Source organism: Ochotona princeps, chromosome 29, assembly GCF_030435755.1.
Source record: "Ochotona princeps isolate mOchPri1 chromosome 29, mOchPri1.hap1, whole genome shotgun sequence".
In the NCBI taxonomy this organism is placed as follows: Eukaryota; Metazoa; Chordata; class Mammalia; order Lagomorpha; family Ochotonidae; genus Ochotona; species Ochotona princeps.
In genome coordinates, this window is record NC_080860.1 from 8,931,925 (window position 1) to 8,955,011 (window position 23,087).

At 46.6% G+C, this 23,087-nt stretch overlaps 1 protein-coding gene across 1 annotated transcript in view; it reads right to left on the bottom strand.

The window, feature by feature from the left end:
• The window catches only part of KSR2 (kinase suppressor of ras 2), a 305,100-nt gene that overhangs the window by 43,626 nt on the left and 238,387 nt on the right, over positions 1-23,087 (bottom strand). The window contains 6 exon segments of the mRNA XM_058656700.1: positions 1,512-1,879; positions 3,816-3,864; positions 6,741-6,813; positions 7,451-7,492; positions 10,990-11,158; positions 22,326-22,491. Coding sequence (XP_058512683.1) covers positions 1,512-1,879; positions 3,816-3,864; positions 6,741-6,813; positions 7,451-7,492; positions 10,990-11,158; positions 22,326-22,491 — 867 coding nt within the window.

Sequence of the window (23,087 nt, forward strand, 5' to 3'; positions counted from 1 at the left end):
CCTCTTCACCATTAGGCCACATGCCTGTCCCTGCTGTTTCTTCATCTTAGGTGTCTGTTGTTACCTCTGTGCACCCACAGGCCCCAGATTCTGGACGTTGAGAACATGGATGCTAAGCACTGCAAATGCACTTTGCAACTTAAATGAAAGCAGAATAGTCACCAGACTCAAGGGCCAATGGCCTAATCCAGCCTACTTTCTGGTTTGATTAGAACACAGCCATGGGCATTCACTGACAGATAGTCCATGGCTGACTTCATGCCACAGTGGCAGAGCAGAAGAGTTGCTACAGGAGTCTCAGGGGCAGCTGTTGGCTTAGTGGCTAAGACATTGCTTAGGATGCTCACATCTCATCTAAGAGCAGCTGGCTTCAAGTCCCAGCTCCAAACCTGATTCCAGTTTCCTGTTAAGACACAGCCTGGGAGGAGATGGCTCCAATACTCAAGGTCCCTGCCACTGATGTGGAAGACCCAGATTGAATTTCTGGTTGCTGGATTTAATCTGGCTGACTGCCAGTTATTGCAGGCATATGGGGAGTGAATCAGTGGACAGAAGATTTCTCTATCCCTGTCTCTGTCCCTTCGGGTTTCAAATGAAACAATAAATGTAAAACTGCATGGCCCACAAAGCTGAAAATGCTTACGACTAAGCCCCTTTCAGAAGCTGGCCAACTCTTGCTTTGAAACTATGCATACACTTCACATAAAGAGGGAGTGTGTCTCAGAGAGGAATTCAGACACTGAAGAAGCCGGGCAAACAGATCCACCTTTCCTGATTTGCCATTCAGTGCTCTCTGCAAGACACTGCTAAACTGCAGAGCTGTCACAGGAAAAGGATGTTCTGGAATCCTAAGTCTTAAAACCTTGCAAGTAAAGCAAATGGTAGATTTTGAGGGTACTTCCCAGTGTTCGCAAACAATGAGATTACAAGGAAATTTGGGTGTAAAGAATGTTTTTGAAATCCATGCATAGAGTTCATGGTTGGGGAAAGGATTGGGCAGCCCGCTTGGGAAGCTCATAAGTCATACTACAGTGTGATGTTCAAGTCTTCTCTCCTCCAATTCCAATCTTATTACCTGATAGTAAGTATCCTGGGGGGGTGACAGGTGAAGGCCCACGTATGTGGATCCCTACTACCCATGCGGTAGACCTGATCGAGTTCCTGACTTCCAGTTTTAGCCTGGCCTTAGTCTTGGCTATGGTAAGCATTTAGAGAGTGAACCAGAAGACCTCTATCTCTTTATCACTCCCTCTGTCACTCTGCCTTACAAATACATACATACACATATACATATATACATGCATTTTTAAAAAGTCTGTGGAAATGCATATTACAAAAAAATATACTATGCATGGATTCCAAAATTTTCTGCACTGAGCTAAAATTATCTCTCTAGTTCCTCATTCTAAACTTCCTGAAGAGTCCTTCTACTGACCAGAATGGTGAAGGCTCCAGGACTGTCCATCTCAACTATGCCAGAGGCAGAGCTTTCTGGCCCCACAAAGACTAACCTGGTGATGATCGCCAGGTGCGGCGGGCTCATGCAGGCGCCCATGAACAACACTACGTTCTCGTGCCGTGTCTGCCTGTAGGCCATCACCTCCCGCTTGAAGGCCTTTAGCTGGTCCTCGTTGTCCCTCTCGATGTCGATCAGCCGGATGGCCACCTCGCCATGCCAGCGGCCGTGGTACACCTGCCCAAAGCGGCCTTTTCCGATGAGCTCGCCGATCTCCAGCTGCTCAAAGGGAATGTCCCACTCCTGTAGGAATATGCTGGTCTGGCTGGCCTTGCGCGGGAAGCTCCGGGCAGAGAGGAGAGACAGGTTCATCTCCTCAAAGTCGTCCTCTGATTCCTCGGCTTCATCATGGCCCTCTTCATTCTGTGGCCAAGGCAGGGGGAGGGAAATGTCAGAGCTGTGGCCAATACTGCCCCACTTTTGCCCAGAGTCCTGCTGAGTTCCACATGCATGGAAATATCAGGGTCCATGTGTATGTGTATTGGTGGCTGGTATGAACATAGACCAGGGAGTTGTTGGAAAGTTCCCAGAAAATGCCCAACACAAAAAAGCTACGCATGGATTCCAGAAATTTCTGCACCAAGATAACTTCTCTTGACTCCATTTTCCATGAACTTTTAGAAGTCCTCTTACATATCTGTTTCTCCTGGATGCTCTGTGCTAGACTCATAACAATGAAGAAGCTGATATGGAGATGATAGTAGTTCAGTTCCCTTATGTTAATGGAGAGAAACAATCTCAGAGAGCAGAAACCCTAGAAGACCTACCCATGGGGACCACCCATCCCAGTTGTCTGGGACTTTCCTGGTTTTTGCCAGGAGCTGCACATCTCAGGACACCCCCTGAACTGGGATGGCTAGTACGTGTCCATAGGTCAGGCAGAAGAACTAACATTTGGGTTTCTGCATACTAACAGCCTAATATCCTCCTGCTAGTCTACTGCAATGTTTTGACTTGCCTATTAACAAGCACGTCATAAAGATGACAGGTTAAAGTGTGGGCCTGCCATGCACTTGTACATAATGTGTGAGTGACAGCCACCAAGAGGGGGTGTCACTGGCTTCCTGGGAATTTGTAACTGATGTTTCAGAACCTGGGGAGAGGTCAGAGGTCTGAGGGTCCCTTCACAGCTGGGAGGGTGGGAGATGGAAGAGTGAGAGGTTCACAGGATGGGTGGAATGGTCAGATCATTCAAGCCAGAACCTGGCCCATATGTGAACCTTAACCAGCTGCTTCACTTACATGAGGCTGCTTTTCCTCATTGTCAGGTAGAAAGAATAAAACATGTGCATGGGGCTGGTGTGAGCTTTTCAATGACATACAAGTTTGCTCAGATCTTTCCATAGTCAGAACCACCTATACTAAACACCCACGGAGATGCCTGAGAAGATCCTGATTCCTAAGCCCTGCTTAGATCTACTGAACTAAAACATCAGCTGTCCGGGACCAGAAATCCACGTTTTCATCACACCCATATCCACCTGACTCAGATACATTTAGGCATGACCACTAGGGATCCACCTTCTGGTGTCGGGATGGCCAAGGTTTGGCAGTGCCCATCTTTCGGATTCTTCTGCTCGAATGTGGGATTGGGAGGTACCAGATCCAGCAGGGACTCCCAGAGGTCCTCAGGCCAATGATACAGCCCTAGAAGGTGGTCTCAGAGCTTTTTAACTGAGCGCAGGTCTTCCTGCCCCACAGAACACCTGAGCAAGCTGCCTTCCACAATGCAGGACACACCGGGTGTGCACAAGATCCTCCCCCAACTGCTTCAACGGTCCCAGAAGAGATCACGACATTTCTTCTGGAAACCCCAAGTGATTACTTTCAATTAGCTGAGCAAAGGGTTTGGGATTCCTGGGGTTCCCCCACGACCCCCAGGATATTTCATTTATTCTTTCAATGGCATGGACAGGTGGAGAGAAAGATACTCACAGCACTCCAGCAAGCCCAGCATCCCTGAGGACTATCCCCCCCATGTTTGTAGGAAGGCAGTGAGGCACAGCACCTTCCACATTCACACTGCCTTGAGCTAATTTTTCAACTACAAATGCAAATCTCTCGCTAGCTTGCGCACAACTGGCTTTTCCGTGATGCACACCATATAATGGCCCATTAGGTTCAGCGCCGGGAGGGGCTGGTACTGGTTAATCGTCCTGGAGTTCTGAAAATTCATCAACTAGGGCCGCAGTGTCCCCCATCTGCCCCAAGCCCTCTGTGGCATCGGAGACATCAACGGGCTTTGCCAAGTTCTGGGCATCCCCTACAAAAGGTTGGTTCATTGCTGTCCATTTCTCACCTCTGAAGTTGGCTCCACTTCAATTTGAAGTAATGGATTTCCTTCCAAGCTTTAAAAAAAAGAAAAATAAATGTGATCCACAGGTGGGAAGGTAGGTCCAGGTGTTGAGTGTAGTTGTGCAAAGAATTCATAAAATGGGAAGTCCTTTCCACCAGGCCTTTAACACACATCTCATCTTAACACTCATGTCTGAAATAACTCTTAATCTCACTACAAAACAAAACGCAGTATGCAAGGACATTGCTTTAAAAAAGATTTTTAAGGGCTTGATTTTCTGCATTGCTTTGGCTTCAACTAATTTGGCAGCTTTGTTATCCAGTGGCCTAACTACTGTGAGCACAGCAATCCTTAGAGTTCCAAGAAAAAATTCATTGGATCTCTAAAGTTCACTCATATTTGGAATCTTCTGGAAGGATTTTAATGTTTGTCTGCTCATTCATTCATCTACTCATTCATTCATTCATCTACTCATTCATTTAGTCTGTCAGTAATTCTATTAGAATCATTAGAATCATGTGCCATAAGCAGAGGTGCTGTGCCTCTTGGAGAAACACGGAGTTGAAACTGACATTGTCCCTGGATGTCAGGAATATTCTATTACTATTGGAGGAATTAAAGCAAGTAGGCAGGTGCTGAGGAAAGGCAGAAAAGGACGAAGGTCATAAGTCAGGAACGCACGTGGAATGTTGCAGACATTCTGAGCAGAGAGAATTCTTGGATATGTCTGAAAGCTCAGCAGTTGAACAGGACCATGCCAGTCACAGGGAATTAGAATGTGTGGGATGATAACAACACATGAACTGGACTGGAAGATGCAGGTGTGCGTGTGGTGTGTGAATTCACAAGCTCTTAAATCGCAGCTGTCATCTGAGGCTATGAACTGGGCACCGTGTGTGTTCCAATTTTAATATACATGCTGCCAAAGCAAGCACTGGGCACTGCGTGTGCAGCTGTGAGAACCGTGTGAGTACTAAGGGATGGGCTCCATTACATGTGTGTGAGTCGGAGCATGCTGTATGCTGATGGCACAGCTGCGTATTGACTGGGGGGTTGGCTAAGGGACTCTGATGGGTCCAGTGACCACTGAGGTGTGCTTTGGAGCCATATATATTTTTTTAACTGGAGCCTGGGGCGTAGCTGGGAGATAGTAACAGGGTTGCTGAAAGCACAAGAAGAACCGGAGCCACGCCCCCTTCCTGTTTCCCCAGAAGTTAACAGATTCTCCCCATCCACCTCTTCATTTGGAGGGTTCTTTCCATTCCTGACTCCATACACAGAGTCAATCCACGTTCTGGAGGAGGGCCAGGCCAGAGACAGGAATGGCGGAGAGAATGCTCACTGGCAAAGTGGCACTTGCCACTGAACTAAGCAATTATTTCTGGTCCAGCTGGGGAAGACAGAATGAACCTGTTTAGTGACAGCAGAGAGGCTGGGAGTTTGATGCCCTGGGGCAGCCTTGGGCTGGGCGAGGCAGTGAGAGGCCCTCCTCGTGCCTAGCAATATACTGGCTGCCCTCTTCTCTTTGCATCAAGAAGTTGATTCCAGTAGCCAGGGCTATTCAATTATTCCCTTCTGCAAAGAGTGAGTTCCCATCACTCCACGCACAGTTAAGCTGATTGCCAGCAGCTATTGATTCTGTTTCTCACCAGCACTCCTCGGCTGTCAGTTAATAACCTGGAGTTTGTCTTGCACCAATTGTGGAACCGGCTTATACGCAGCAGAGAAATGAGACAAAGTTCCATGTCAGCACAATATCCCCTGGCAAGCGGCTGCTTGTTTGATTTCAGAGATGTACCTGTTGGGGGTCTTGAACAAAATCTGTGACACTGGATCAGTTAGAGGAACCAGGGGAAAAATCAAATAGACAAAAAAAAAAAAGACTTTGGAAAAGGGTCAAATCCTAGTATGTTCCAGACTTTGGGCACAGCCAAAGAAGTTAGGGCATACAAGCAGCAGACCCCTTGGAAAGGGGTTTGTGACCTAAAGATGCTATACACGAAAACGTTCAGCAAGGTGAGGTTCACGGAGGTGCAATATAGGAAACACTGACAGATCCAGCAAGGGAAAAATGGCTAAGAAAACCATTCTACATCGACATGACATTTTACAGTCATGAAACACCATGTCTAGGAAGAGTCTAGAACAATAGGAAAAATGTACAAAGTAAGAAATACATTTACTGTGGACCACAGCCATGTAAGATCTGAACATTCTCATAGGGGTAGGCTACCAAGTCATTGCTTTTCCTTTTCTTTTCTAGAGAATGGTTCAAGTTCTCCAAAATCATCATTTGCTGTTTTTTTTTTTGGTAATAGTATAAATCAGAGATGAACAGTTTTTTTTTTTTTTCCCTGACAGTAAATATATTCATTCAGGCCACTGTGGGCCATACGATTTCTATGACAACCACTCAACTCTGATGCTGCACGGAGAAAGCAGCCATACAGAATACAGCATGCATACAGGGGCATGCCTGTATCCCAGTAAAACTCTATTTATATAAACAGGTGGCAGGTTGCATTTTTTCTGATGGCCAACTGTTTGCTGACTCCTAGCATAACCCTGAATTACAGGTTTAAGAGGGACTCATATAGGTTTAAGAGGGGTAACATAAACTAACTGCCCTTTCCTGATATTCCAGCTAGGTCTGGGGCTCAAGGGGGATCTGGAGAACCCAAGTAAGCAGTTTGATTCCTGGAAATCACAGGGCCAGTGTCACCGGCAGAGCTGGTCCCCAGGGTGTCCATCTTGGCAGTCTGGGCTGCTGGGTCCCTTCTCTTTGCTGGAGTTGTGCCTTATGCCTTTCAGGCCCCTACATTCTCATTCTACCCACCCCTCCAATTCCAACAAGAGGGAAACAGAAAACAGTGAACCTGAGCAGATGGGAGGGCCCAGGGCAGCGAAGCAGGTCCATGCCTCACTTACATTGGATTGGAGGTCACCGGATGCAGGATGACCTGGGGTGCCCGGGTTGGCGTCTCTGGCACTGGCACCACATCTGAAGGGCAGAGATCAGACAGTCAGAGATCAAACATGGAGCTCAAAGCCACCCCTGAAGGTCTAATTCTCAGGAGACTCAGTATGTATATGAACTTTCACCAGGTCATTGGCACTTGGTCTGGATCGATCCCCTCTCTATCTCCCTTCCTCAACTTCCTGGGCTCTACCCTGCCCAGGTACACAATGTTCTGGATGATGTCCTGACCAGAATGCTTCAATGGGTGGACAAGGGCTGCCCGAGCTCCCAGGCAACTGACCTGAAGCCTTGATTGGCTGTCTCAGAACCCACTGTGCAGACTCCTTTGGGAGGATGACCTGCTGGATTTCCTGTCTTTTCAGAGCCTGGCCCAAGCCCTTCTGACCACCTGTGCCCAGCTGGGGAGCTCTAGATCCCTGCTCCCTGCTGTCCATCGATGCCACCTTTGGAGGCTGCCCTCCCAGGTCTCTTCACTGTCCTTGGGACTTCTTACCCTTAGCTTCTCCACTTGCACAGCCAGCCACCACTCTGGGGTGGGGGTCAGGCTACTCCATGACCACGTTCTTGGATTGCGTGCACCTCTCCATTCATCCCCAGGACTCCTGCATCTGGCAGGGTTTGTCCAGAATGGGCTGTTTTCAGCTCACATGATACTCACCTGGGAAGATGAACTGCTGCTTGAATTTGTAGTAGTGGGATGCTTGCAAGAAAGAGAAAGAGTACAACAAAGTGAGTGAGCAGCATCCAGGAGCTGTCTCTTTAGGTACCAAACTGGGGCTGCCACAGCCATCATGGGCCATTCTCTGTCCACATAGGCCAGTGCTTCGTTTTCTGTCATCTCATGCTCCCCTCAACCAGACCGTTTCACCTCTTGAGGCCTCCTGAGTACAAGGCCATCTTCAGCCATTATACACATACTCTTCTGTCAGGTCATAATTCAACCTAATATTCCCCAACCCCAACCCCATTCCCACTTTGGGCAGGGTGATTGCAGTTGCTTTGAAAAACATCTCTATGCTTTTCCTATATTTGACAATTTTTTTTTCTACATCAAGCATCCAATCAGTTTCTTTGTACCTACCACAACAGATGATTACAGGTGTAATAGTTGAAAATAACACACGTGTCCTCCAACAAAGGGGAGGTCAGACTTTCACAGAGACTTCGGGGGTCAAGGAGTGGGCAGGCTGCTTCCTTCTTGGGGTTCAGGAGGGAACCCCAGCTGTCTTTCACAGCAGTTCACCTGCGTATCTCGGCACCGAGCCCTCTTACACTCTGCTCTCTGCTCTCTGCCTCAGTTCTGACACCACTCCCCCTGCCAAGCAATAGTAACGATGACCTCCTGTCCCTCTTTCAGAACAACTGAAGGCCATCCCTGCCGGGGCCAGTCCTCCCTTACCACTCAGCCTCCTACCCCATCTGCCCTACACGCTCTCCTCCCGGGAGCCCCGGGCCTTTGGCTCAGTCCCCCTCGCCCAGAGGCGAGAGGCGCAGGCCTAGGGCTGGGGAGCCCTCCCCTGCTGCAACCTCGATGTGGACATGGAGGAGGCTGTGTGGAGCTGCGGCCCACCTCCTGCCTGTCCGCCCTGGGCCTGGGCCCACGCTCTGAGCAGGCCCCGAAGACGACCCCCTAAGGGGGACCCGGCCCTGCAGGAGGTGCCCAGCAGCGGCAGTAGCACTGACAGCTTCTGGTCCCTGTGGGAGCCAACTCCAGGCGACCTTCCAGTGTGCCCCAAGGTTCTTCCATTTTCTAGACTGTAACCCTCCCTGCTTCCTGGTCCAGAGCCTCCTTCAAGTGACTATGGAGCCTGAGAGAAAGGGCTCCCCTACCCTGAAATCCAAGGGTGGGGGCCTAGACCTTGGAGGAGCAGTGACAGTGATGGCAGGGAGATCAGCCTGCCCACCCCCCACCACCACCACCAAAAAGCACAAACCTCTGGGAAGGAACATCTCTCAGGGGTCGGGGGTCCTTGGGTTGAACCCTGACCTCTAAGCCAAGCCACCCTGACAGCACTCTCAGACCGTGAAGGACACGCTTGTGTGTTTGACAGAGGGTCTGCCTACTCCTGCTTTGGGACTGGTGGGAACGGGGCTCAGGGCTTCTCCAGAACTAGGACAGTGCGTGGGGCAAAGTGTTGGGGTGGGGGGAAGCATGACCTTCTGAGTCAGACCAGCACCAGGCCTTGGAGGGCAGAAAGCACGGATGGACCCAGTTGGGAGCGTGTCTTTGGGTGGAGAACTGGGGGCTGCTGCCAGCTGGTGTCACAGTTGCAGCTCTGCCCACCCCACCCCCAGCCCCAATTTTTAAGCAGTGACAATTATGTTGGACTTGGACAGAAAGTAAATAATTTCTCCATGTAAAAAAAAAATGACACGCAGGGACCACCCATGTGCGCCAAGCTACACTTTCCACTTGAAGATCTGTAACCCAACCACATCTGCAAAGCATGTTCACAGATGCTAGGACGAGGACATGGCTGCTTTGGTTGAGAGAATCATTCTGTCTGCCAAATCAAAGAACTCATTTCTGTGTTCAGGAAAACAACTACATAAAGGCAATTCCCCAGACTTCTCTGTGGATTCTCTAACAATGTTTACTTGCAGCCAGCCTCCTCAGGGGCCATGATTCCTATCCTATGCCATCCCCAAAGAGCATCCAGAACAGTCTTCTAGAAGGAAGAGAGAGGGACCCAGTCGTCGTCTGCCTAAACACTCGATTATACTCCATGGAGTTGTCAATCAAACCTCACTTCCTGCCAGGCCTCACCCCTGCAGCTCCAGGCTTCCTTTGGGGTCAAGTCCCTTGTTGACGGCTCTTGGACTGCTGGGACATTCACAGCTCCTTTCTACAGCAGGCCTCAATCCTAGGCCCCCATCTTCAGAACTCAGCTGTGTCCTCCCTTTGAATCTGCTGTAGCTTTCCCCTTTCTCTTCACAACTCTTATCACAGTGGAAGGTTCTATTTTTGCACGTACTGGGGCGCTTCCAAAAGCACACGGAAAAAATGAAATTGAAACATACGCTTCTTTATGTGAAAAAATTTTAACATCTATATCTTTTTTTTCCCATCATATATACATATGATGAAAAGTTTCATCAACTTCTGGAAGACCCTTTGCATGTTTGTTTTGTTAACATTTGTCCCAGTAAGGCATAAATTTCATGAGAACAGGGACGGCTATGGGAAAATAATCGGATACCTCCCATGATCCTCGTTTTTCTTAATCTCCAGGAACTGTGGCTATGTCACCCCACATGGCAAAAAGGTTAAGAGAAGGTTATGGGACCCTGGGTGGGTCAGGGGGCAGGGGTGGGAGAGGAGAAAGATCCTGGATCACCTGGGTGGGTCGGAGTCAGAGAGAGAGAGATTCATAGATATGATCATGGGAGTTGAGGTTGGAGTGACCAGGAGCTACAGCCTCTCACAAAGAAGAGGAAACGGAAGCTCCCCTGGAACCTCCATAGCAAATGTCGCTGTGCTGATACTTTGATCTGTAACCTAGGGAATCCCATTTTGGATTTTCAGCTTCTGCAACTTTAAGATAATAACTTTGTGTTGTTTTAAGCCATGCCGAGTTTGTGGTCCTCTGTTACCATGCCAGGAGCTGATGACCACGGGAGCCAAGGGGCTGGTTTGTTCACATCTCTGCACCTAATACCTGATACAAGGGTTAGTGCGTGGTAGATGCTTAGTAAGTCTCTGTTGACCAAAGGGATGGACAATACAGTCAGAGCCAGGAAGATGACTTGGAGAAACAAAAACCACAGCCCTGGGCAGTGTACTCAATGCAAGTCCTTAATCCATCCATCTATCCATTCAACATTTAAGTGGTGTCTTTGGCATTAGGCAGTGTGTTGGACCTTGGACTCAGATTGAATGCAGCACACACATGTGCTTGCCTCCTGGAGCTGACCCTGGGCTGGAGGAGGCAGACACTTGACAAGCGAGACAGCAAATAAGATCCAAGCCTGAAATGATTAGCATAAAATGGAACTAAGACTGCGTGGAGTAAGGAGAGAGTTCCGAAAAAGAAGAGCAGTTTGCTGAACCCATATGGACCAGGGCAAGATTGCAGAAGTCCTGCATTATCTTCAAGCATGGCCTGGCCCTGACCTAGCTCCAGCATAGTCCCAAGCCCCTCGCTTGTCTCCACCCCTTTGGAGAGACACAATCCACCTCCCAAAGCACAGAGGTACCTGGCAGGTTGAAGTTCTTCTGCTGCCTCGTGCACTGTGGGGAGGGGTGCATGGGAGAAGGCGGCGTGGCACTGGGAGGGAGGGGAGGTGCCGGCGAGGAGGGCGTGGAGGACGTCGTGGAAGAGGGGTTGCTGCTGGAATCCGGCTGGTAGGGGACGGGGATGTGGTCCTGCAAAACAAAGCCATCGATGATCAGCAGCGAGCAGAGACACAGCAGGAAGTGTGCTGAGCAAGATGGGTCCTACCCCATGGATCCTTAGCAATTCCCATCCTTTCCTGGCCACGAGATCCTTCTAGCGTCCTGCCTAAGTCATCACTCCCAACCCATAGAAGGAAACAACAGTTTTTGAGTTAAATTCTTGTCCCTGCTTGGGGTCCCAAGGGAAAGGTTACCATGTAATGAAAACCACAAAGATGACAGACACGCACCCTCTGCCTCTTTGATTTTGAAAAACCCCTGCTGAGGTGCCCAGAGAACTCCTCCAGTCTTAACACCTTTCCCCCTGAGTGTTTTATTAAAGCAGCAGCAGGCTGACAGCTCCAGAGAGTGTGACCAAACAGCCTGCAGCATCCATGCCCACATCCCAATTGCAACCAACACTGCCTCTGCTTGCCCCCTTGGACCAGCAAGGGGGAGGAAGGAAGAATCCATGTGTGCATCCTCATTTGACCCTGGTCAGGTAGACTCAACAGAGCCATTGGTGTGGGCTAAATGGGGTCTCCCCTCCCACACAAAGATAGTCTACCAGGAACCTCAGACTCCAATCTCATTTTAGAAACAGGGTCTCTCAAGATGTGATTAAGATAAAGATCTTGAGATGAGATTACCCTAGGAAAAGTGGAACTTAAATCCATGACAACCTTTCATTAGTATCCTAGGAGATAGGGAAGCATATGTAGACAGATGGACAGACAGGGACACACACACACACTGCGAAGCCATGATGGATGGACAGACAGGGACACACACACACACACACACACACACATCACACACCAGGAAGCCATGATGGACGGACAGACAGGGACACACACACACACGCTGGGAAGCCATGTGTTGTCCTAGGTAGAGGCTGGGATGAGGCAGTCAGAAGCCAAGGATTGCTGGAGTCCCCTGGAGCAGAGAGGCAAGGGGCTGACTCTCTTTCCAGAGCCTCCACATGTCAGATGACACTGGATTTCTGGTCTCCAAGACCATGAGGGAATAAATCATTGTCATGTGAGTCACATGATTTGTCATGTGAGTCACGTTCATTTATCATGGCAACCGCAGGAAATGAATACAGCAGGATGTGGAATAAGGCAAATCTGGCTTCAAATCCAACGACCACTTCTTTCCTGGGATTCCTGGGCAAGATGCTCATTGCTTCATTTCTCAGTTTCGTTCACTGAGAATGGGACCATAGGTATTAGGTTAACAATGTGAGGGCTACTTGAACACAGCACTGAAATATTGGGTCAATCAACCCACCCTGGTGACAGATATTAGGTGACTAACAACAGGGTGGGTGGGAGGGAGAATTCCTCCTGTTACTCAGAACAGTGTACCATTTAAAACTTAGGAACTAGTTATTTGCGGAAATATCCATTCACTGTTTTCAGACTGCGGTTACCAGGGGTTACTAAAACCACAGCAAAGGAAACTGCTTACCCTACTGAATGTGGTAGGTAAAATACCCCTCTTCAAATCAAAGAGATCTAAACCTTAATCCTGGGAATCTGCAACTATTCTGCATCACAATGCAACAATCTGCCTGTGCTTCAGATACAGGCAAGTCACAGACAGTACTACAGCAGGGTTCATCCAGGATTGTGCAGGTGCAGCCAATCTAAGTCCAGGGACCCATAAAAGTGGAGAAATTTTCTTTGACTGTGGCTGGAAAGAGAGGCTCAAAGAACAATATGGGCTCCATGGCCATTGCAGGAGGAGCCACATGGGATGTCTGAAAAGGAGCATGGGCAGCACCAGAGGCAAAGCCCAGCCCCAACATTCAGGCACCAAGGAGACCGGGTCTTCAGTCTTTGGATGCCAGGGACTCAGCTAGGTCAGTCTCGTGAAAGATAAGTGGACTTATCCCTAGGGCGTCCACCAAGGACCATGGTCCTGCCAGACCTTAAGCAAACCAAACATAAAGCCCAGTTCAAACTCTGTCCCCAGACTTCTAACCTGCAGAACTACAAGATAAATGTGTGTTGTTTTAAGTCTTGCAGTTGAGGGAGACACACAGAGAAAATGATTTGCTGGTTCACTCCCCCATATGTCTGTAACAGTCCAGGTTGGGCTGGCCTAGGAGCTCACAATTCAACCTAGGTCTCCCACATTGGTGGCAAGGAACACCTTCATCTGTTCTCTGCCAGGAGCAGTCACTTGATCTGCTCATTACACAGCGGTCTACCCCTCAGGAAGCCCAGGAGGCCCAGGGTGACTGTACAGCCCGGACAGCTGTCAACAGGTGTGTACCTGCTGGCCTCCAGGGAGAGCACAGCCAATAACTGGCAGGGTCATGGAAGGGCAGGGGCAGAGGAGTAGGTAGGTATGCTCAACCTGTATACCCAACAGATGCCTTCCATCTCATCATCCCAGAGCCTGCCCACCTGTGTGTGAGCTCACCTCTAGCGCAGGCCACAGCCGCACATAGGTTTGCTGGAAGGCTAAACAAGTCCCATGTGTCTACTCTCTTCTCCCTTGGACCAAGGCACTCGGTCATCCACAGCTGCTGTGACATGGATGGCTGTGGGGTTTTGGAACTGGATTTGTCTCCGGTAACTGCAGATTCACTGACCGCAGCCTCTGCCACGGAGGCCCCTCCGTTGCCCTTTTGTAACCACACCCTTGTGCTTCTCCTCCTCTCTCTCCACACCCCCAAACTTCAACCCCTGGCACCATGAATCTGTAGTCATCAATTCTATTTGATCATTTCAACACTGCATAAATGGAGTCATGCCACATGCAAATCTTGTGGAGTGGCTCTCTTCATTTGTCATCTTTAGAGATGCATCGAAATTCCTGCAGGTTTCGATGGTTTGCTCCTTTTTCACTGCTGCACAGTATTGTGTGATAGGACTGTGCCATACTTTTTTTAACTGTTCACCCAATGAAACACATCTAAATCGTTTCGTATTTTTTGGCTATTGCAGATGAACCTGCTACAAACACACAGGCACAGGTTTTGATGTGAACTTATATTTTTATTTCTCTAGGATAAATATTCAGGAGTAAAATTATTTTCTGAATCATTTTGGGGCCTGACGGCGTGGTCTAGTGGCTAAAGTCCTCGCCTTGCATGCGCCGGGGTCCCATATGGGCGCCGGTTCTAATCCCGGCAGCTCCACTTCCCATCCAGCTCCCTGCTTGTGGGCTGGGAAAGCAGTCGAGGACGGCCCAAGTCCTTGGGACCCTGCACCCGCGTGGGAGACCCAGAAGAAGTTCCTGGCTCCTGGCTCCAGATTGGCACAGCACCAGCCGTTGCAGTCACTTGGGGAGTGAATCATCAGACAGAAGATCCTCCCCTCTGTCTCTCTTCCCCTCTGTATATTTGACTTTGTAACAAAAATAAATAAAAACAGAAATACAATAAAAAAATTTCTGAATCATTTTGTAATAAATAACATGTTTAGCTTTTAAAGAAATTGCCACCTCTGCTCTTCGAAGGGCTGTATCATTTCACGCCAGCAATCTATCAAGTGGAAAATGGAACTAAAACACAAACTAAAAATTTTTTGAAGTCCATGATAGTTCTTTTCATGACATGCAGTTCCAAGAATTTTTGAAGAATCCTCATAAGCACAAATTTCAAAAACTTTTTGCACCAAAAATAAATTTATCTTTGAATTCCATTTACCACAAAGTTTTTAAAGTAGCCTCATTAGAGTGAGCAATTTTTCTCTGCATCTCTGCATGTGTGGCTATTTTTTATTGGAGCCATTCTGGATTGGAATGTAGTGATAAGTCATTGTGGAACTGATGTGTGATTCTGAATTGGACTTTTACTGAATATCTTTTTCACTGGCTCAGTCATTATCTGAATATAATTTCTGGTCTTGATGACTGTAGCTATATCCTAAGTTCTGAAACAGAATAGACTGATTTCTTTCACTTTATTATTTTTTTTGCAAGATGGTTTTAAGCTATGCTAGTTCATTTGTGTCTTTTTTTAAAATACCTTTTACATAAATCGTAACTACAGAAAAGAATCATGCTGGGAGTTTTATGGAAAAAACTGTGTCAAGCCTGTGTAACAATTTTTAGTACTGACATCTTAATAGGGGTGGGGAACATTTTTTTTTTTTTTGCCAAGGGTCATTTGGATATTTGTAACATCACTTATGGACCATACTAAATCATTCATTTAACAATTTGTCAGCTATAGATGTACTGCATTTTGAGTCTCATCTGTAGTTGCCTTGGTAGGGTCATACCAAATGATTTCATGGGCCTTACACAGCCCATGGGCCAGATGCCCAACCCCATCCTAACCAATTACACCCCATACACACACACACACACGACATATATATATATGATGCCTATGAAGACCAAGACTAAATATACCATTTATACCATTCATGATAATTGAGATAAACATTGTATCACTGAAAGAATCACAGAATTGCAAACTTTGGGATTAGTGGGTTAATCATGTTGAATCTTTCCATGGGAATGATATGTTTGCTAGGGCTGTTGTAAAGAAAGTACTACACCCAGAGGGGTCTAGAACAATAGAAATTTATTTTCTTAGTTCTCAGGACCAAAAGTTCTTAAACCCATGCCTCAGGTTCCCTGGGACCACAGGTGGAATTCCTCTTTCCCCTTCCTAGAGCCTGGTGGTGACCAGTGGTCCTTGGCATCACTATGCACCTGCGGCACTCCAATCTCTGCACGGTGCTCTTCCTGTACCTCTGTTTCTCTTCACTTCTGAAGGAATGAAAATCACATTGGATTTAAGGGGCCACCCAATGTCAGCGTGATCTCACTGGAATTTGATTACAAGTGCAAATCCCCATTTCCAAACAAAATCACACTACCAGGTTGTGGAGGTGAGGCCTGGCCCACAGCACTATGTCTACTTCTTTGAGTTCTAGTTTCCTCTCACCAGCTTGTTGAAGTTTTCAGCCTACAAATCCTATATGGTTTTAATCAGATTTACAGAGATTGTAAATGGTACCTTTTAAATTTGGCTTCCATATGTTCATTGCCCAACTTGTTCGTCCTAGTAAGGTCTGGCTTTGTTTTGCTTTTACACATTCTTTGGAATTTTCTATGGAGATGTTGACGTCATCTGCACGTAAGCAGTTTTATTTCTTCCTTTTCTTATTTCTGTGTGTGTTATTGTCTATTCTCGTCCTACTGCACTGATGGGAACTCCAAGAACAATGCTGTGGGAATATGGTCCAAGTGAGCATTTTAGTTTAGCTCTACTCTAAGGGAAAAAAATGTAATTTTTCTTCATTGTAATGGCACTAGTGGACCACTTTTGTATGCTGTTTATCAAGTTGAAGAATTTCTTCTTGAATGATTACTGAACTTCATTAAATGATTTTTTCTGTATCGAGCGATGTAATTATGTACTTTTTTGTTTGATACTATGCTGTGTTTACATTAATCACTTTTCAAATATTGAATGTTTCACCTCTGGAGTAAGCTCCACCCATCCATATCACTGAATATGATTTCCTCAGTGTTTAGTTAAGGAGTTTAAAATTTATAATGCACGAGAAATAGGCATCTGTAGTTTTTATTTGTTTGCTTACTTATTTATTGACTTGGTATCAAGTGATATCAGGAATAGATAATGAATTGGAAGGTCTGTGTTTCTGTTTTCTGGGACATGCAGCATACAACTGCTATTCATTCTTCTTTCCATTTGGCACCATTTTCCGGGAAAACTATATGGAGAGTTTTGGAGTGTGTGATAATTTTTAAATTACTAATTCAATTTCATTCACGGTTATCATACTTTTCCAATTATCTATCTTACACTGCATTTGATGTGGCAGTTTGTGCTTTCAGGAGACTGGTCCATTTCATCTCAGCTGTAGTACTGATGTGGAGTGGCCTGTGGTATTCCCTTAGATTCCCTTAGGAACCTCTTGATGATGGTGAAATCTGTGATGTTCCAGTGCACTCCTATAGATGATAAGATGCAATTTTTCTTTCTTAGTATTGTTAAAGGCCTCACAATTTCTCCTTTTTATGGTTTATATTTCCTACTTTCCTTTTAAGTAGTTCAAACAGCACTTAGAGATTCATCTCAACTTGTCTGTAGTATTCTCAAATGTATCAAGTGGTTGGGTCTTCCACTGCCAACATTTTACCAATGTGAGCTAGATAAAGAAATCTTACCGGGCCCGGCGGCGTGGCCTAGCGGCTAAAGTCCTTGCCTTGAAAGCCCCGGGATCCCATATGGGCGCCGGTTCTAATCCCAGCTGCTCCACTTCCCATCCAGCTCCCTGCTTGTGGGCTGGGAAAGCAGTCGAGGACAGCCCAAAGCTTTGGGACCCTGCACCCGCGTGGGAGACCCGGAAGAGGTTCCTGGTCCCGGCATCGGATTGGCGCGTACCGGCCCGTTGCGGCTCACTTGGGGAGTGAAACATCGGACGGAGGATCTTCCTCTCTGTCTCTCCTCCTCTCTGTATATCCAGCTTTCCAATAATAATAATAAAAAAAATCTTAAAAAAAAAAGAAATCTTACCTTCCTTTGCCCTCCCTCTTTTATAACTGCTTTAAATATTTCCACTGCATACATTTAGAATCACATAAAACAATGTTACAGCTGTTGGCTTCAACTGTTAATTTAGAATTCTGAAGAAGTCTACGGCCATATCACCCTGAATACACCCAATCTCATCTGCTCTCAGAAGTTCAGCAGGGTCGGCCTGGTTAGTACTTGGATGGGAGAATACTGAAGAAAAAGTACATGCATTATGATTATTTACCCACATTTTTACTCTCTGCATAGTTTCCTTTATTTCTGCTTTTCCAAGTCCTTTTATTGTCTCCTGTCTACCTAGAACACAGCTGTTTATCCTTTGAGAGGAGTTGTACTGTTAAATACTCATTTATCTTCATCTGACAATGTCTTGATTTCTCTTTCATTTTTGAAGGACATTTTTACTATGCATAAAAATATGAACTGAAAACACCTTTCTTAAGTATTTGAAAAATGGTGTGCTATTTTCTTCTGGTCTCCAAGATTTTGGATGAGGACTCTGCTGTAATTTGATTCTCTCCTTACTGTAATTTGATTTTTTTCCTCGACATAAAGCTCTTTCTCTTTTTCCCTTTGTCTTTCCTTTTCACAACTTTGATACGATGTGTCTTAGTTCGGACTTCTTTGGGATTACATTGTTTGGGTTTTACTCACATTCTTGAATCTGCAGATTTATGTCTTTGCCAAATTTTGGAAGTTTCCAACCATTATTTCTGTAAGAACTTTTTCAGTCCTGCCCTCTTTCTCCTCCCTTCACCTTCTAGAACTCTAATGATGCAATGTTAGATCTTTTGTAAGAGTTTCAAGAGTCCTTGGGCTCTGCTCATCTTTTGAGTCTATTTTCTGTAATCCAGACTACATGATTTCTATTGTCTTATCTTCAAGCTCCCTTATTCTTTACACTACGCCTTTCATTCTGCCACTGAGCCCATCCACGGAGTTTTTATTTCAGTTATTGTATTTTCTAATTGTATGTTCTAAAAGTTTCATATGGTTCCATTTCTTCTGATTCTTTGAGCAGACTTTCTATTTCTTTGCAGGGACTTCCTATTTTTTTCATTTCATTTGCTTCAAGAATGTGCATAATTTCTTGTTGAAGTAGTTTTATGATGAATGCCCTAACATTGTTGTCAGATAATTCTAACATCTGTCATTTCAGAGCTGGCTTCTATTGATAGTCCTTTTTTCCCCCCATTCAGTTTGAGATCTTCTTGTTTCTTAGTATGACAAGTAATTAGCATGACAAATTGAAGACTTGGCACTTGGGTGTTATGGTACGAGAATCTGGAACTTATTCAAACCTTTTGTTTCCGCTGGCTTCCAAGGCCACTGCTCTAACAGGGCAAAGGGAGGGACTACCTTGTTACTAACAGGGAGAGGAAGAACAGCCTTTGTTGGCTCCCGGACAGTGGAGAGGTTCCTCACTATTAATAGGTTGTTAGAAATGCAGCTTCTTCATGAGGTTCCATGGATACGGATACCACCCTTATGAAAGAGGTCATGGATGCCTCAGTACTCTTCCCTCTGTGGCCTGCATGGATTCCAGGGAGGAGAGGGGTCTTGTTAAAGATGGTGGTGAATGTTCAGCCTCTTTACTAAGATTCCTCTGATCCCATCTCAGCTAGGCCTGCAGCTCTGCTGGGTGAGGAGTTGGTTATGACCACCTATGTGGATGCAAGACCTTATTCCCTCCTCAGCCTTGTCTGATGACATCAGAGCAGAAGGATTGGGTTCATTCTGCTCTTCTTTCTCCTCCCCTTTCTCCATCTCTCCTTCCTCATCCTTCTTCTTCTTTCTCTTAGTTTCCCTGTCTTCTTTCCTCTTTCTCTATCTTCATCATTGAGCCACTTCCATACCTGCAGCACCCACGACTGCATGAACTCCTTTTTATATATTTCACATCTAATCCTCACCACAACCCCAAGAGCATGTCCTATTATACTTCCCATTTTATAGAGGAGAAAATTAAGGAAGAGACACTGAGAAATGGCCTGCTCATAGTTACACAGCCAGCTAAGGAGCAGAGTTATAATTCTAGGCTTCCTGATTCCAAGATTCACACTCTAACTGTAGTGGGTGGAAAAGAAAGAGTTTTGTGAACTGGGTCAGCTGAGCCAGAGAGAAGAGACAAAGAACAATGAAAAACAAATATTCAGTCTAAATTGTCTCAGAAATTAATTGCACTGGCCACATCCTTGCCTGACAAGAAAATTCTGTGTGAAGCAAACCAATGTCATGATAGATCCTGTCCACCTTCACATCAAACTGCTTCTATATAGAGGCTAATTTATTTCCCTCCTCAAATTCCTCTGCTGGCAGACAAGCAGAACAGTGTCAGTCATTGTTCCAGCTGACCTGTGATTCTGTCCCATCTGACACCAAGAGGCTCCTTGTGTCTGTAAAGGAAGAAAGGTCTGGAGGTGGTTCTGGACTCCCTGTCCCTCAGGATGTCACCAAGGGAAGGAAGGGTCAGAAGGAAGGCACAGTGATGTCCCAGGGGCCTCTTTTGCAAATAAATACCAAAGGGAAAGTGGTATCAGCATGACATTTGGACTGGATTTAAGCTGATAATAATGAGCACAATTTCCTGGGCATTTATTATGTACCAGGAACTGTGCCAGGTGCACTTACATGTTAATTATTTAATTTCATCTCTCCCAAACTCTCTGGGTCATGGTGCTCCACCATGGTCATTTAAAAGCACGGGTCCAAGCTCTAGACTCTTGGGTTCCTTTCATCAAGAGCTGGGGTCTGTGTCCCCTGCCCTTGAAGCTGGGGTTTATCATCATTTGTACTGGCAAAGTACAGTACGAGTGACATAAAGTTTTGCTTTCATTGCTAATTCAGTCACTCACTGAGTCAAGAGCTGCCACGTAGGAAGCTGGTGTGAGCAACCATACTGTATGGCATCATAATGTGAGGAAACTCAAGCCACAAGCAAGTTCCCATGTAGATGCCCTTATTGAAATCTCCACAAAGCCCAGATCTTGATGCAACAGACATGTAGGGGGAAAGAGCCTTTAGGTTAGGAGTCAGCACAATTTTTTCATAAAGAACCTGAAAGTAAATATTCTAGGCTCCGCAGGCCATGTGGACTCTGCTTCACTCAGCTGCTGTAATGCAACAGAGCACCACCAATGTGATGATAGATGCGTTCCAACAAAACTTCCACCACAAACATAGGCAGTGGGTTGGATTTGGCATGCAGACCAGAGTTTGCCAATCCCTGTCCTAAACGAGGCCAGCGCCAACTGTGTGTGTTCCCAGTGGAGTCCTGCCATGTCTAAGAACAAGGACAAACCATCTTCTCTGTGTTCTGCCATGATGTCTGACCCTCTGATGTGAGAGCATAATGAAGAGTTTCTGTACCCCATTAAATTAGGGGTGGTCTGCTGCATAACATTATCCCATTTTATAACCATGACACCCCCATTTTACAAATGGGAAAACTGAGGCTCAGATAAGTTTAGTCACTTGTCTCAAGTCTTACAGCTATAAGCAGAGGAAGCCAACACTGGCTGCCAGGTTTACAGATTCTCTCAACCACAAACACAATGCCACAAAGAGTCAGAAGGTGAATGGCTCTGAAATTCACCAGTAAGATCTTTCAGTGACGGCACAAGGGGGAAATAACATATTGATCTTTGTTGGAGAGGCATGGAAACAGAGAAGACGTAGAGATCAAATTACACATGGCCTTATCAGTGTAGTCAAAGTCTGTTTTCTAAATGCAATATTGCCTTTGGATGGTGTGTGAGCAGGCAGTGAAATGACTCAGACTCCGGCTGCCTTATTGGAGGAGGTATTGAGGAGAGGCCATCCTCTCTCCAACTTATCCAGGGACATGAGACTGGGTCTTACCAATGAGAAGTCAATGGCCTCCATGACACTCTTCCAGAACCCAAACACAGATGGGCGACTGATCCGGACGTGGGGCTGATCCACACTTGGTCCATTTTCAATACAATGGAGGAAGGCCTGGTGTAACTTTGTGCCTCCTCCTATGTGAGGGGCTGGAAGCATTCTTGGGACAGTGGTACAGCCTGGCTAATGGTCCAAACCTGGGATATGAAGATTGTGCTGCCTGAGCATCAGTGGAAAGAAAGCTGCACAGAGAGGTCCATCGCTGACCAGCTGCCGAGGGGTAGGAGCCAGTCCAACTGGCTGTTGCTCAGAGCTCAGGGCCCCTGCAAATATCCCCTCTCCTCCTCATCTCCACCAGAAGCTCAGAGACAGATCCTCAGAGGTTTTATCCAACAGATGTGTCAGAAAGCTCAGAAGCATCTAGAAGGCTAATCCTGGCAGATGGCGAAACATCTCATAGAGCACAGTGGACAAGGTCCATAACACTAAGCAAATGCCTATTTGGTTTCCCTTCCCAGGTCCTTTGTGTGCTCCTGAACACACTCGCTCATTCTTCCTGCCATGTGCTCTCTCTTCCCATGAAGCAGATTTCTGGCAAGTGCATTTGACTGCCTCTTCCTGCCAGCCTGCCAAGCTTGACCACACAGTCTCAGAGCGGCCGCAAGGGAGTGCCCCACTCCCAGCTCAGCCCCTGCCTCCCTCCTTCCCTTGCCAGGAGGTACCAGCCCCACACATCTGGACCCAGGGGAAGCCCGGCCTCACCTTGTTGATTTTGTTGGTTTTGGGGAGCGTCTGGCTGATGTGCAGGTCTGAATACCGGGGTGGCTTCCTCAGAGGGTTGTTGATGTCACATGGGACTGACTCTGTTCGGACTAACCTTGCTGGATCCGTAGGGGTAAAAGACAACAAGGTGAGAGTTTAAGTATCACTTTGACATTGATTATGCCAGATCACAGCTCAGCCTCTGCCCAGTGAGCCTACCTCTGAGATTGGCGGAGAATTCACTAAAAGAGACAGTGTGTGTCCCCATGACTGGATTGGGGTACTTTCTGTGGTTCCTGAATTTTTTACATTGTCAGGTTATGAGTCCTGCTAGTCCACAGTTTCAACAATAAAATCGAAGCTATCAGGTTTCTTGTGCAATATCTTAATTATTTCATACTGTCATTCTTTTCAGAATTGAACTCGACTTTTAATGCAAGAGGTTGCAGATTTCTCAGTGGACAGCTTGGGATGGTTTCCTGTCCCTGCCCTTTAAGTTTCTGTTTAAGGGGGTCATCTTGTGTAGCTTTTCTAATTTCTCAGGCTTGAGCCACCTGTTGCATGCTATTACTTGTCTAAAATGATCTGGGATTCACTCCCAGGATCAATCTTTCTGACCTGCCCCTAGGGATCCTTTCTGGAGCCCCACGGGAAAGTGGATTCAGAGTTGGCCCTAAAGAACCACTTCCTGTCGGATGTCATGCCCTCCAAGACCCTCTCCCTCCTACTGATGCCCTTTCAGAGCCCACAGCAAGGGGGCAG